At 48.8% G+C, this 15,207-nt stretch overlaps 1 protein-coding gene across 1 annotated transcript in view; it reads right to left on the reverse strand.

Moving 5' to 3' along the window:
* Window positions 1-1,163: 1,163 nt before the first annotated feature.
* Window positions 1,164-15,207, reverse strand: part of NALF2 (NALCN channel auxiliary factor 2) — a 28,584-nt gene continuing 14,540 nt past the window's right edge. The window contains exons 2-3 of the mRNA XM_012460825.2: window positions 4,503-4,674; window positions 1,164-4,096 (exon numbers count right to left, since the gene is read on the reverse strand). Coding sequence (XP_012316248.1) covers window positions 3,711-4,096; window positions 4,503-4,674 — 558 coding nt within the window. The 3' untranslated portion in view covers window positions 1,164-3,710. The remainder of the gene's footprint in view (window positions 4,097-4,502; window positions 4,675-15,207) is intronic.

Below are 15,207 nucleotides of genomic sequence, written 5' to 3' on the forward strand. Positions count from 1 at the left end.
TGGCTGCCCATGGGCCAATTGGTGCACATTTCCTCCCCTCTGAGGCCCATAAAAGCCTTGGGCTCAGCCGGAGCTGAGCAGATGACATGATGGGCAGCTGCAGAGAGGAGCTACCCTCTCCAGAGCCTCCTCTCTGCTGAGAGCTGCAGAGCTGACAGGATGACCTGCCTGCAGACAGGAGTTAACCACTCTAGGTTCCCTCTGAGCTGTTCTAACACTCAATAAAGCTCCTCTTTGTCTTGCTCACCCTCCACTTGTCTGTGTACCTCATTCTGCCTGGATGCAGGACAAGAACTTGGGCAAAGGTGTCACTGACCACAGAGGTTTCCAGCCAGAAAAGCGATGCTCCAAAGATTCCATAACAATGACACTGGCTAGACTCGGAACTCATACAGTCTGGCTCCAGAAACCATGCTGTGACTTCCATGCTATGCTGCTTTTGAGTGGGCTAGTGGTTTCTCGGCAAAGTAATTTGGCGGCTCAGTCAGGACATCAGCTTCTCTCTTGATCATGCCCTCCTTTCCCCATTCATGTGAAAGCAGTGGTAGTGATGGAGAGCCCTGTCTGCCACTCCTCCAGCAGTTGTCCCCAAGTGGCCTTCCTCCTGTGGTGGGAAGATGGGTCTGGTGAAGAGGTGTAGGAGAGATGAGGCTGGCAGACTAGAACCAAAGGCTGCAACAAAAGCAACAACTGGCAATCCCCAGGCCACGTGGAGCCTGCAGACTTGTTTAACCCTCATGGAGGTAGGTTGGTTGGTTTTAGACAATAGGGAGCTTCATGTTGGAATCCCAAGTCCTAACTTCCCTTGAAGAATGAGAAGATTTGGCAACACTAGACCTACATTCCCCAAGGCAACTCGGCTTCAGCTGCTTCCTTTGCACATGCCCTGCAGTTCTGAGCACTCACATTGGAGTCTGCATTTTTCCCCAACCTGGCCTACTTCACTCTGTACAGTGATCTGCCTGATCCCTGCAGGTGGCTGGCTTTGTGAGTCCTTTTCTAGAATGGTCTACCACAGTTTACCCTTTCTTCCTGAGATTTGAGCCAGCAAGGAGCCAGGCACAGGGTTGGCATCTCTGGTCCCACCCCCTCCCCAAGCCAAAGACTTTTCCAATGCAGCAAGCTTGACTCCACAGAACAAAGCCATAAAGGGAGGGTTATCATCAAGTCTTACCATTTATTTCTTTATGGGGTTAAACAAGAGCAGAGAGGCCTCTGCCCCACAATGCAACAAAACAGAAAGCAGTACACATACAGAGACTCTCACCAAAACACAGAGGCAGGGTAAGAGGGAGGACAGAGACAACTGAATCATAGCCAGGTAATGGAGGAAGGGATGGGGGACTACTAGGAAACCAGCTTGGACACTCAGTCATAGGAACTAGTGCAAGAAAGTCCTACTCATGAAGCACAGTGTAGAAAATGGCATAAGAAAGCTGCCCGGCTCTGCTGCCTGTGATGGAGGGCAGGGACAGCCAGAGAGGTGGTGGAAGATTAGGGTGGTGGGGTGAATGGAGGCAGTCAAATGACTCTGAGGTGGAGTGAGGTGCCCCTTTCCTCTGCCACTGGGCAAGGCCTTGGGCTGGTCTGAGCCAGGGGTCTCCTGGGCACTTGGTGAGGGGGAAGAGAGGATGGGAGTCTCCAAGGGTCCATTCCCAGGGGCCATATGGTTCCCCTTTACTTCCCAGTCCTTTTTCCCCTCCTGAGGATGCAGGAGTTAGAAGGCAGTACCTGGGGTCTCTCTGGAGCCCAAGCACCCGCCCCTTTACTTATACATAAGCATGTCTGGAAAGGAGCCAGCACCTCTTCCCCTCCCCAGCTGAAAAGAACACTCTAGGGATGGGGTATGTGGCCAGGCCTGAAGTGCTGAGGGCCAAACAGGGGAGTGTGTGGGCAGGGCACAGGAGTTGGGGACAGGCTGTAAGAAATGAGAAAACTGGCAAGGAAGGACTCCCCAGTCTCATGTAACCAATCTGGGACCCAGCTGAGGCCCATGAATGATTCCCTCTCCACTAGGGAGGCCTCCCATTCATCCCTAAGCTGACCAAGGCCAGGTCATCTGCTTCTTGGTTTCAGTCTCACGCAGCTCCAGGCCCACTGTCCAATTCACTCACTAGTATCGCATCCCAGAAGGACACAGGCCTTGTTGGCACTAAAAGCTCCCTGGCCTCTCCCAGGAATACAGCTCTGGCTCCCTTTCCTGTCAGTTCTTAACCAGTATTGAGATGTCCCAGGCAATGTGGGATCTCCCCTATTCCCCACCCCCACACAGCAGACTAGAGCAAGGCTAATGGTCCCCAAGGGGCTCTCAATGCCTCTTCTCTTGTCCAGCCCTCTAGCCTGACTCAACAGTTTCTCAGCCAAGGGATGACAGCACATGATCTTTAGCCAAAGGGTCTTCTTGCCAGTCCCTAGATTTTCTCTAGCCAGGGACTGGGGTGACTGCAGCAGAAGATCCTGCTACAGGGTGTAGAGGAGTCTGGTTGTTCCACAATTGGGACAGTAACACATGGGGTCAGGGATGGAAAGGCATGAATACTCTTTGGTAGGCTGGGGACGGGGACAGGGTGGGGATAGGGGAGGCTCACCTCTGGAGAGCTCTGGGGCAATGCCACCAGGTTCTCCTTCATGGAGGCCTGGGCTAGGACAAGATAGGGGAGTATGAGGACCCTGGCCAGGCCTGATCCACTTGGGCTTAAGTCCCTCCTCCCCATGGAGATAGGAAATGTTAATGTCTTTGGCCCTAAGGCCAAAATCTCCAGGGCAAGGGAGGCCCTTGGGAGTATGTGCACCTTCTGTAAGATATGGTCCTTCAGACAGCAGCAGTCTAACCATGTGCCTGCAGCCTTTTGCTTTAAGGCCCAGCAACTCAGTTCCTGTGCTCTTTTCCCAGAGGGCTCCTAATGCAACTCTCTCTGTTTTGGGGAGCAGTTTTCAAGCCTGCCTCAACACTTATCATCCATCTCCCCAAAGCTGGGTGGCAGTAGCCTATTCGACCATCTCTTCAAGCCCTCTGCCCACATTTCTCCTCTCCTATCCCCCTTCCCTATCTTCACCCTCTTTCACCACTCATTCTGTACCCTTTTCCTGCCCCTCATTGCCTAGGGTGGTGGGGCACAGCTTAACTGGGGCCCCGACCTAGCTGCAACTGTGCACACCTCATCTCCCAGCCTGGTGCTTCACCTGCGATAGTCCCAGGTGGGGCAAGGTGTGTTGAAGTGGCAGGAGGGCCACTGCACTGTCTGCCGTCGCCCGTTGGAATATGGGCAGGAGGGAATTAAGGATCTTGGCAACAAAAGGAATGTGGAGGGGGGGAAAGAGTGTCTCCCCTCTGTGCCCCCCAACATTCCCTGCAGGGCCCAGGCTGGGTGAGCAGCCTCCTTCCCTGGGGTCAGGGCTCTCGGCAGGGGTGGGCATATCCAGCCCCCACTTCCTCCCTTTTTTGCTAAGCCCCATAGATGGGGGCTTGGGAGGGGTCACCTGCTGCTCCTGCCTTTTTCGCCTGGATGAGTTTTGCAGCTCTTTGGGGCCCTCTGGCCATTCTGTTGGAGCTGCTTTTGGGGTGGGGGTAGGTTGGGGGGATGTGTGGTTACCCCATTTCCCCCCGCCCCCACCTTATCCTATACCTCCCATGGGAGGAGCCCCCTCCCCCTCACCTGGGGGAGCTGGAGTTGATATCAGTGTGTGGTGGAGGTATGTCCTCCCTACTGTCACTCTTCCCGTGTCAGGCCCTCCTCTAGGGCAGGCAGTGTCTCCAGCCCCAATCCCCCACCACCCTGGTTGCTGGAGAAGGACACCACGGTATGGAGGAGCATGAGAACAAGGATGCAGAGCCGGATCCTGCTAGGGCTGAGGCGGGAGCCCCCAGAGACTGGCAGCAGGGCGGGCTTGTTGCTGACACGGCCTGGGGGATCATGACGGGGGTGGTAGTGGTGGTACTGTTGGTGGTAGTGGTGGAAATAGGAGTGGTGGAATTGCTGGTGGTGGGTTTTGGGGGCCTCAGACTCCTTGATCTTCTTCTTCTTTGCCTCACAGGAGACCCACTGCACGTCACAGCACTTGGTTTCCGGCCGCTTTGGTGAAGTATCCAGTAATCCTGCCAATGGATAAGGAAGGTGTGGTGGGGTGCTTGGGGAGCTGATGGCTGCGCCTTATCTAGGGATCAGGTTTCCAGAGCTGGGGCTGCTCAAGTAGCCTCATCCAAGGCTCCTTCCCCCCTAGCCCTCAACACCTTCCCTTCCTGAGCCCTTCTTTTCTAGGGACCCCAGTCAGTTTCCTCAGGATGAATCCTTGGACATGTTCTGGACAGAGAAAGGCACTCTGGTCTTTTTCCCTATTCCACTTGACCCTGTCCCAACCTGGGGACCTCACTGCCCATTTGTCCAGCCACTGGCCTTCTTCTCACCTGACTCCCTGGTTGTTCTCCCTGCTCCTACTCCTCTGACCTGATGCCTGTCCTGGGTCCCCGGCCTCCTCCCTCTTCCCCAGTGCCCTGCCTTTACCTGTACAGATAAAGCCAGGGAGCCCTCCGTACACCATTTCCTCATTGTCGGGGAGTATAAAGGGGCACCGGGTCTGCACCTCCAGGCAGTATTGCTTGCAGGGCACCCAGCGCTGGCATTCCTGCTGGGTCACGCTGAAGTATTCTGAGCACAGCCAGGCCTTGTAGACAGCCTGTGGGGAGAGGAAAGAGCATCAGCCCACGTACCAGCTCCTTCCCACCTCAGAGGAGCGGGATGGGGGGCCATACTTGTGGTCTCTCAAGGGGGCCTCACCAACCTAACCCCAGGATCCAGGGGGTAAAGAGGAAGAAGGACTTGGGTCAAGGACTTGGCCAAGAAGGACTTGGCCACTACATCTTACTCAAGATCTCCCATCTCATAGCGAGGACTCTCAAGACCCCCCAGTCTACAGTCATCCAAGACTCAGAATTTGTGTGTTGGCAAAAATCACAAAATTACTCCTAGGCCAGAACTGGAAGGAGCCTTAGCAATCATCCCATGCCACCCTGGTCCAAGGAAGTCTCTTGACTTGTCTGAGACTACCTATATATAATGAGGCAAATTTCAGTACTGTTCAATTCAGCAAACATTTCCTTGGCTGACGGCATTGAGTTTCTAAATTCAAGAAAGAGAAAGAATAGTCCTTGCTCTACCTAATTAGGGTGTTGTATGGATGAAATAACATGGCACATATGAAAATGTTTTGTAAACTCTAAAGTGTGATGCAAATGTGAGGGGTTATTTTTAATAAAAAACAGAAAACTGCCTTACCAGGCACCACACGTGCCTTTGACCTCTACTTGATCCATGCTCTGCCCTATTGGCTTCTGCTCTGGCATGGAGCAGACATCACACACACTGCTACATTTCATTTGGAACCTCTGCTTTGCAGTTTCACTTCATGGGTATACTTCCTGTCCCTCATCTAGCCCACCCCTACCAGGCACTGGGTGCTAGCTAAGGAAGGTTCCCTGCTCCATACTATTTGGTTATCATTAAGTCCAGGGTTTCTTAACAGTGATACTACTGACATTTTGGGTCAGATAATTCTTTGCTGTGGGTGTTGTCCTGTGCATTGCAGGATATTGTGCAGCATCTCTGGTCTCTACCCATTAGACACCATTAGCATTCTCTCCCCTCACGTATTGTGAAAACCAAAAACAAAAACAAAAACATGTCTCTACCCATTGTCAAATGTCCCCCCAGGGTAGGGGAATTCTCTCCAGTTGTGGACCACTGATCTAGGTCCTTGCTCCTCAAAGTATTGACCTGGACCAGCAGCATCACCATCACCTGGGAGCTTGTGAGAGATGCAGAATCTCAGGCTCCACACCCGATCTGTCAAGTCAGCATCTGCATTTTAACATATGCCCAGATGGCTCTCATGCATCTTGCCTGTTCCTGTCTCACTACCCACATCCAGCCCTGGTATCTTTAGGGGAGCTTTCTAGGTTCATCATTGTTCCTCACAGCAATGGTTCTTAGACTTCAGTGTGCCTCAGAACCCCCTGAAGCATTCATTAAATATGCAGATGTCTCCCTCTTTCAGCTTCAAGAGGACAGAGGTGGGCTCAGAATTTGCATTTTTGAGCCAGGGGGTCACTGTGCTGCAGGAGGCTTTTCCACCATACTCTGAGCAACATGGTTTTAGAAGCACTGTCAGTTTCTTATACTTACTTTAAACATTTTCACTAAACTACAAATAACTCTGCTGTGAACATTGACTTTGGCAATGCAATCCCACACTGGCCTTTTCCAAAGCAGTGGCGTACTAGTGGGTGATGGGGTAGGTGGTGGTGCAAATCAATCCCCCAAGGAGCAAAGCATTGCTTGGGACTTTGGTATCTCACAGGCATCTCAAATTTAACAAGTTCTAAATTTTAAAATGTAGATCTTACTTTTTTTTTTTTTTTTTTTTTGAGACGTAGTTTCGCTCTCGTTACCCAGGCTGGAGTGCAATGGCGTGATCTCGGCTCACCGCAACCTCCGCCTCCTGGGTTCAGGCAATTCTCCTGCCTCAGCCTCCTGAGTAGCTGGGATTACAGGCACGCGCCACCATGCCCAGCTAATTTTTTGTATTTTTAGTAGAGACGGGGTTTCACCATGTTGACCGGATGGTCTCGATCTCTTGACCTCGTGATCCACCAGCCTCGGAGATCTTACTTTTTTAATCCCAAATCCACTGTTCTCCTCAAGTCTTGACCATTCAGTGAGTGCCAGAAAACCATTTCAGTGAATGCCATGAAACATAGATGCCAGCTTTCATGTCTCTTTCTCTGTATCCCCTCATCTAGTCTATCAGCAAGGCATGCCAATTGTAGCTCCACATCCACGCTTTTGGGCAGACCATCATCATCTCTCACCTGGATGACAGTCTCCCATCTGGCCTCCCCACCTGCACTCTTGCTCTTTCCAATCCACTGTCCACACAGGAGGAAGAGTGGTCTCAAAACACAATTGACTCATGTTACTCCTTTGCTCCAAACCCTTCAGTGGATTTAGACTGAAACTTCTGACCACAGATTTCTAGCCCTCATATAACTTTGCTCCTGTCTCTCTCTCCAACTTCATTTTCTTTCTTTTCCTTGAACATACCCTACTTCTTCCCACCTCAGGGCCTTGGAACATGCTGTTCTTTAGTTCTGGAATGCTCTTCCCCCTACTCTTGACATGTCTGGGTCATTCTCATTTTTCAGGTCTCAGTTTAAATGTCCCCTCATCAGAGAGGGTCTCCTTTACCCCTTCACCAAAGGATGTTGCCCCCATTATTCTCTTTTCCTTAATTGTTTCTTCACCACGAGTATTACTTTCTCTGCACTCTGGTTTCCTTTCTGTCAGCCCCACTAAAATGTGAGTTGCAAGTAAGCAGACATGGGTTTGCTTTATTAACCATTGTGTACTCTACACAATATACACTAAAAAAATCTGTTGATTGAACGAACAGGACAAGCAAATGAGGACATGTTCCTAGGCTCATGAAAATTCCAGTTTCATGGGTAGACACATCTAACTTGAATCTATGGCATACGATCTATACCACAGGAGAGTTCAAACCATGGACCACTGGAGGGAAGCAAGTAGAGAAACAGGGAAAGATTCCAGTGTGGGGAGAACAGTTGAGCTTGGACCCAAATCAGGATTTTAGATGGGGTGTATGGAGATGAGGTAAATGGGCATTCCAAGCTGAGGCAACAGCTTGAGCAAAGGTATGTCAGCAAACAAATTCACGGTGTATTAAGAGAACAGAGAATGGTTTTGTATGAATGGAATGAAAAGGGCACCAATCTCTTGTTCACGACATTTATTTCCACATTTTTACTATTATGAACAACACTCCAGTGACTATCTTTATACATACATCTCTTGCACACTTGTGTTAAATTTTATTTATATCAATTCCTGAATATGAAGTTATTGGACTAAAAGAACGTGAAAAGGAATGGGAAAGGACTGAAAGGAGGGTAAAAAAACGGGTGAAAATAGGAGGCAGGGTAAGGGAGCTGGAAGGTTAAGAAAAAGGGCAGGAAGAGAGTGGCTTGAGGGGTATGAGAGTGTGGCAGCTGGGGCAAAGGGTGGAAGACAGGAGGTGTGTAGGAAAGAGAGGGTAAGGAATAGTAGGAATAGTGGGGGTAGGAAACAATGCTGTTGAGAAGAAACATCCAGGGAATTAGAGGTGGAGGGTGTAAAAGAGGGGGTAAGAGTGGGGTGAGGGTGAAAGAAGTTGAAAGGTAGGGACATAAGAAAGGGTGAGACGGGAGTAAGTGGGGCTGTTAAGAGAAAGTGGTAAGAAAGAGAGTAAGAAAGACAGGCGTAATAACAAGCAGGGGGTGAATAAGATGGAATAAGAGTGGCTAAGAAAGAGGGGAGCATAAGAAAGCAAAGCTAAGGAAGATGGATAAGAAAGCACAAGAAGCGGAGGAGAAAGAAACAGAAGTTAAGGCAGGAAAGAACATGAAATTACAAGAACTAAGGGTCCCAGTATCTGAGACACTTCCCTCCATCTTTTGAGCTCCACAGTTCCAAGATGAGTCTCTGTCCACAGGCTCTGCCCCAGCGTCTGCAGCCTGGACCCAGAGCCTGCCTCACCCTCATCCCAAAATGTGTGCAATTGGCCCCCTCCCAACCCTGCATCCATTGGTGGGACTCAGAAGTCCATGGAGAATTCTTTCTGGGCTCTTCTAGTTCAATGTTCCTGGTCCTAGGTGAGGAGGCCCCAGTGGAGTTCCTGCCCTCCTCCCAGGCAACTGCAATTAGCCCAGTAACAGGCTATGGTGGCTGGGCGGTCCCCTTATCTGCTCCTGGAGGGAGGAAGGGAGGGAGGTAGCCAGGGTAGGTTGGGGAAGGGGGAGGGGTGACCTGACATTGGGAGTGTGGCCCTTCTCCTTAATTAGACGACCTCCCCACTCAGTCCCCACACCCCCAGCCAGAGTCACCATGACAACAACTGGGTGAGCAGATTGCTTGGGGAGGACACCAGGCCTGTGGGTGGTGAGGAAGGAACAGGCAAGGAGCTAATGAGGGGAATGGAGAAAGAAGAGTGATGCAGGGCTCAGAGGTAATCCAATTCCTCAGCCCCACAGAAGGACAGTGGAGGCCATTGTTATCCCTCATGCCTCAGAGGTGGCCTGGGGTCCTTCTCAGGTGAAAGATCTGGCTCTCTGTGTTTGTTACAGCTTGGGCAACAAGCCTGCCTTAAGACTCTGCAGCCCTGTTTCTAAGATGGACCTAGGTAGCTTGTCCTGTCTCATCAGTGTTAGGACTGAGGGAGGGGTTGACAGGGGGAGGTTGTTCAGGCATTCACAGGGGCCGGGGCACTTGTCTACAAGGATAGAGGAAAGCCAGGAGGGCCCGGCTTAGGAGAACTGTGGGGCTTGCTGGAGGCAAAGCATGCAGGGAAAGGGTAGAAATGTCTTAGAACCAGGTAACAGTCAGCTGGGAGAACCCTGGAGCTCTTTTGTTTTCCAGTATCTCAACTATGGCTGCATATCACAATCACTCAGAGAGCTTCCAAAAAATACTCCTGTCTGGGCCGGGTGCGGTGGCTCACGCCGGTAATCCCAGCACTTTGGGAGGCTGAAGCTGGTGGATCACTTGAGTCCAGGAGTTCGACACTAGCCTGGGCAACATAGTGAAATCCTGTCTCTACAAAAAACATTACTGGGCGTGGTGTTGCACACCTGGGATCCCACCTATTTAGGACACTGAGGTGGGAAGGTCACCTTTGCCTGGGAGGCAGAGGCTGCATTGAGCTGAGATCATGCCATTGCACTCCAACCTAGGTGACAGAGTAAGACTCTGTCTCAAAAAAAGAAAAAAAATACTCCTGTCTGGCTCACATTATGCCCAGACCAACTAAGTCAGAATCCTTATGGATGGAGCTACACATCTGTAGTTCTTCAAAATACCTCAGGCAATTTTAGTATGCAGCCAGGGTTGAGAACCATCGATTTAGTCCTACTTCATCATTTCACAAATGGGAAAACTGAGGCCTAGGAAGAGAGGAAGGACTTGTCTACTGCTGCATAAAATAGTGGCAGAGAGAGGAACTGGAAACCTGGTTTCCCACCTCCAACTCCAGGGTTCTTCCTACTGAACAATCCTACCAGTAACAATGAATCAAAATTTGAGAGGCAGGACACAGGGCGTGGTGAGGGGAGGAGAGCTGAGGGAACCAGGCCTGCTCTGGCATGTTAGGCTCTTCAAACTCCAGCCCTGGCAGAAAAGGCTTTCCAATTATGTCCTGTCCTCTGAGCTTAACCACCCTGAACCCTTGAGATGACAGCGGGAGATGGGTGGGGTGGGAAGCATTGACCTGGCAGTGCCCTCCTTTCCCCACCTCAGTCGGGCCACCGCTGGGCTCAATCAAGTTCTGGCTGCTACAGCCCAGTTGCTATGGGAACTGGGAGGGGAAGGAAGCAGGGAATAACTAGAGGGAACACCAATTAACCCAAAAAGGAAGCTGGGAAGGCTGTCCCATCCCTCCTCCCAGCTGGGCTGCAGAGCACTCCTGAAATGGGAGGGGCAAGATGAGAGGGATCACCACCCCTCCTGGGCTCTGCAGTCGCCAGTCTGGGGAGGACCCAGAGAGCCTCACCGTCCGGCTCTCAGGCTTGCAGCCCTGGCCAGGGCATCCTCATCCCTAATTATCATCTAGAAAGAAGACTCCTACACCCCAAAGGCAGGACTCAGGGCCAGAGGGTTTAGAAAGTGGAGGCCATCCCAAGTTCCTTGGTTTTGGGGCTGAAAAGCCCTCCAGGGAGGAGAGCTTCAGTTCCTGCAAACCAAGAAGTAAGCAGTATTCTTCTTAGATTCTAACTTGCTTCCATCCCTGGTGCCTATTTGCCCATCCAAATCTTCCCTATAGGCTTTCTCTCCAGGGCTGCTTGTCTTCCATGTATCCCTGGTGCCCTAGGCCAGCAGCTGGAGCTGCAGCCACAGAACCTGTGGAGGCAAAGCAGCAATGTGAGCTGCACATGGGGATGAAATCCACTGTCCACAGACACCACGGTACACTCCGCCCCCAGATTTTACCCACAGAGAAACTGAGGCCCAAAGAAGAGGGTTGGCTTAGCCAAGTCAGAGGCATGTAAGAAATCAACTATAAGCCAGGATTAGGAGGGAGGCAACTTGATTGCTAACCTGATGCCTCTTTGCACTGCATCCATCAGCACACACAGAAGTGTATGAGGGACCCCTCCGGCGGGGTCTGAAAAGAGCCAAGTGCTCCTAGTCCTGACTCTGGGCTTTCAAAGAGTTGGATCAGAACAAGGTTAGGTCAAAGTCAGTCTCCTCAACCAGAGGAAGGAGATCATGGACATAACTCTGGGGACAGTAGTTCATTGGGATTAGTAGAATCAGACTGGGATTAGAGGCATTAAAGGGCAAATCCAGGTGGATGATAGGGCTCTACTTAAGTGGCTGTAAAAATAAGCAGCAGCTGTCCTCCTTTTCAGACTGAGCAGTCATGAGTCAAAGTGGCCTGACCTGGCCTGAAGGAAAGGCAAGGGAAATGGCTGGAGAGGAGGGTGAGAACCTAGAGCCAGTGCAGTTCCAGAAAGCTCTCACACCACCAAGCCTCTTGGGCCATCTGCTCAAAGGCCAGTAGCTGGATGGGCCCAGCCTGGACAGGGTTGGTCCAGTGGTGAAACAGTGTCCCTAATGTAGGAGCAGCTCTGAAGGGGCCTAGATGATCCATGTCAATCAGGTGAGCAGAGGAATCAGGTTCATGACTGTTCTAGAATAGAAAGGACCATGAGAACCAGCACAACACTGCCCTATCTGCTGTTTGAATTTCCACTCCGATATCACTGCCAAGTGCTTATCCAGCTTCTGATTATAAGCCTTGTCACAGCAGGGTCATGCTGTCCTAGAGTAGCCCCTATCTTTAGACAACTCTAGCAGTTACAGAAGTTCTTCCTTCTTTTGAACTAATTCCTCCTTGTGGCTTCACTCATGGCTGTTACTAGCTCTTCCGGTGCCATATGGAACAGCTACCTTTCCATCCCCCATGCCAACCCTGCAGGTATTTGTAGACTTCTCTGAATCTGGTTTTCTCATTATTTGTCCATGTGAACATTCCTTGAACATCTTCTGAGTGCCTGCCACTGTGCTGGGAACTACAGATAATAGAGATGAATAAGACAAGATTCCTGTCTTCAAGGAGCAGGGGAGAAACTATATGAATCAATCAAATCAATCATTTTAAGTCACTATGATCGATAGCACAGACAGTCCCCAACTTATGATGGCTCAACTTACACTTTTTCAATTTTACCACAGTGAGAAGGGAATATGTATTCAGTGGAAATACTTCAAGTACCCATACAACTATTCTGTTTTTCACTTTCAGTAAAGTATTCAATAAATTACATGACATATTCAACACTTTAATATAAAATGCACTTTGTGTTAGGTGATTTTGCTTAATTGTAGGCTAATGTAAGTGTTCTGAGCACGTTTTTGGTAGGCTAGGCTAAGCTATGGTAGTTTAGGTGTATTAAATGCATTTTCAACTTATGATATTCTCAACTTACAGTGGATTTATCAGGAGCATTTATTCTAAGTCGAGAAGTAACTGTATATCCTTGGTAGCATTAAGGGTGGAGTGATCAACTGTGTTTTGAGGGATGAAGGACAGGAAAACATCTCCATGTGGTAGATGCTTGAGTTAGGAACTGAAAAAAAATGAATAGAAGGTAACTAGGTGGAATATGGAAAGAATAAGTGCACTTTGAACAAAGAAATGAGCAGGCATAATGGCCTGAAAGTGTGAAATAGTACTAAGTTTAGACACTGTAGGAAGTTTAGCATAGTTACAGGGCACAGAGTGGGACACAATGGGAGATGAGGTTGCAGAGGAAGGCCATGGCCATAGCTATGATATGCTCTGGAAGCTGACAAGGAGCTGGGCTTCATCCTATAGGCAATGGAGAGCCTTTAATAGGTTTTAAATAATTGCTTACTTAAAGGTCGCTTGCCACTCCCATGACTAACTTTTCAGACTTCTGTCTGAAGTGTGGACGATGGAGTATAAGCATCAACTGGAGGCATGGAGATCAGTTATGAGACAATTCCAACACTCTGAGTGAGAGGGTATGAGGACCCCAAATAAGGCAATAGCAGCAGAATTGAGAAACAGGGAGGAGGGGGTGGATGTGAGAAGAGATGTTAAGGAGGTGGAATCACCAAGATTACTTAAGGATGTGGGGAATGAGAGAGAGGGAAAGATCCAGGATGATGACCAAGCTTCTGGCTTGGGTAGCTAGATGAATAGTAGTTTCATTTATTAAGGCAGAGAAAACAGGAGGCATAGAGTTGGGGGTGAAGAAGATAAGTTCATTTGGGGTCATGTTAACTTTGAGGAATATGTCAGTCAGCCATGTAGAAATGTTAAGGAGGCAGTTGGACACAGTAGTCAGTTCAGAAGGAGGGTCTGCATAAAGGTTTGGAAGTCATCAGGGATCAGGGAGTTAGTCATCAGGAACATAGTAGGACTACACTTTCCCACACTCTCTCAAGTTAGGCATGGCCATACAACTTGCTTTGGTCAATGAAGTGTGAGTTGAGGCGACATGAGTCACTTCTGGGGAGAAGCTTTAAGAGCAAATGTATGATTTGCCACATTCTCATCCCTCTGACTGTGGAAGCAGTGTTATGTTGGATACTCTACCATGCTGGGTCTTTGGTGACTAACATGAGCAAGATGTTCCCTGATGATCTGTTTCAGACATGTATTATGGGAAAGAAGTAACCATTTGTTGTGCTAAACCTCAGATATTTGGGGGTTGTTTGCTACCGGAGCATAGCCTAGCTGACCCTGACTGCTACAGCAACTGTGGAAGCCTAAAAAGTGGATGGCATTGCCTAGCCAGAGTAGATAGAGAGAGAAAGGGATCAACAGTAGATCCCTAGAAAAACTAACATTTAAGGGGCAGATGTAGGAAGGGAATCAGATGAAGATGGAGGAGTGGCTGAAGAGATTGGAGGAGAAACAGAAGAGAGGCATTCTGCCAATTATGGGAGAAGAGAATTTCAATAGATAGTGGCCAGCAAATAAGGATTTAGATGGGAACACACTGGTTTGGGGAATTAAAAGGCAGTCTCATTATGGTGAGAGTAGTTTCAGTGGAGCAGTGGGGGCAGAAACCAGCCTGTAGAAAATTGAAAAGGGAATAAAATGGAAGATACCTATGTGTAGACTACTCTTTCAAGAAACCAAATATCCCCAATTTTTTTTCAACTATTTAAAAAGATGTGGTTTCCAGTTCTCTCTTAGCCTGGTTGTTCACATTCAGATGAGTTCCTGTATTTCCCAACTGCACACAATCCCCGGATAGGGTTTATCAACACAAAGTGAAGTAGAGGCATCAGCCCTCCTGTCCTAGAAACTGTTTTTGTTAATGCAGCCTAAGATCACATTTGCTCTTTGGGGGACTGTATCACATTCTGGCAACTCACGGGAAATGAAGAAGAGGAGGCCTGCCTGAGTGTGAGACCAAAGGGATAGTCTATATCAAAGTCTTAACACAGAGCCTTCTGGTAAGACATCTCTATAAATTTAACACTCATGAGACTGTAGATTCACCGAGGACAGATTGTATCTTACTCATCTGCCCACTGTCCTTGGGGTCTCACATGGAGCTGGGTATACAAGTGGAGGAGGTATACACGTGGAGGTACTTGCCAAGTACTTGAAAATCAAACCTCTAGCAACTAGAGCAAGGTGAAGAGCTCCAAGAACAAAAGTGAAAATAATGGGTTATGAAAGTGTTTGAGATTTTATAGCTCTGATAAAGAAATTGGGAATGTATCAGCAAAAAATGAGAAAACTAAGCAAACAGAAAAAAAGAGGCAATTATTTACTCTATGCAACAAGATAACCAAGGAAGGAAAGATAATCACAGTATTCTACATGACTCAGCTGTGAACAATATTTATAATTCTAGTAATGTAAACATAGAATATTGTTAAAACCAGAAATTTTGATTTGTCAATATTGAGTGTATGAGGGGAGGGGAAGCATGTGTGTATGTTAAGTGCTGCTGGGAGTAAAAGAGCTAAGTCTTCCTCTAATCACATTTTAAAAGGCAACATATTTAAAAGAGAAAAATTGGGAAATAGAATATTGACATGGCATTTAGAAATGTGGAGGTAAATATCAGAAGGAAACAGCTAAGAGAGTTGGAAGTATTTAATTCTGAAGAGT

This window comes from Aotus nancymaae, unplaced genomic scaffold (genome assembly GCF_030222135.1).
Source record: "Aotus nancymaae isolate 86718 unplaced genomic scaffold, 86718_ANA_hifiasm-v0.15.2.pri h1tg000081l, whole genome shotgun sequence".
In the NCBI taxonomy this organism is placed as follows: Eukaryota; Metazoa; Chordata; class Mammalia; order Primates; family Aotidae; genus Aotus; species Aotus nancymaae.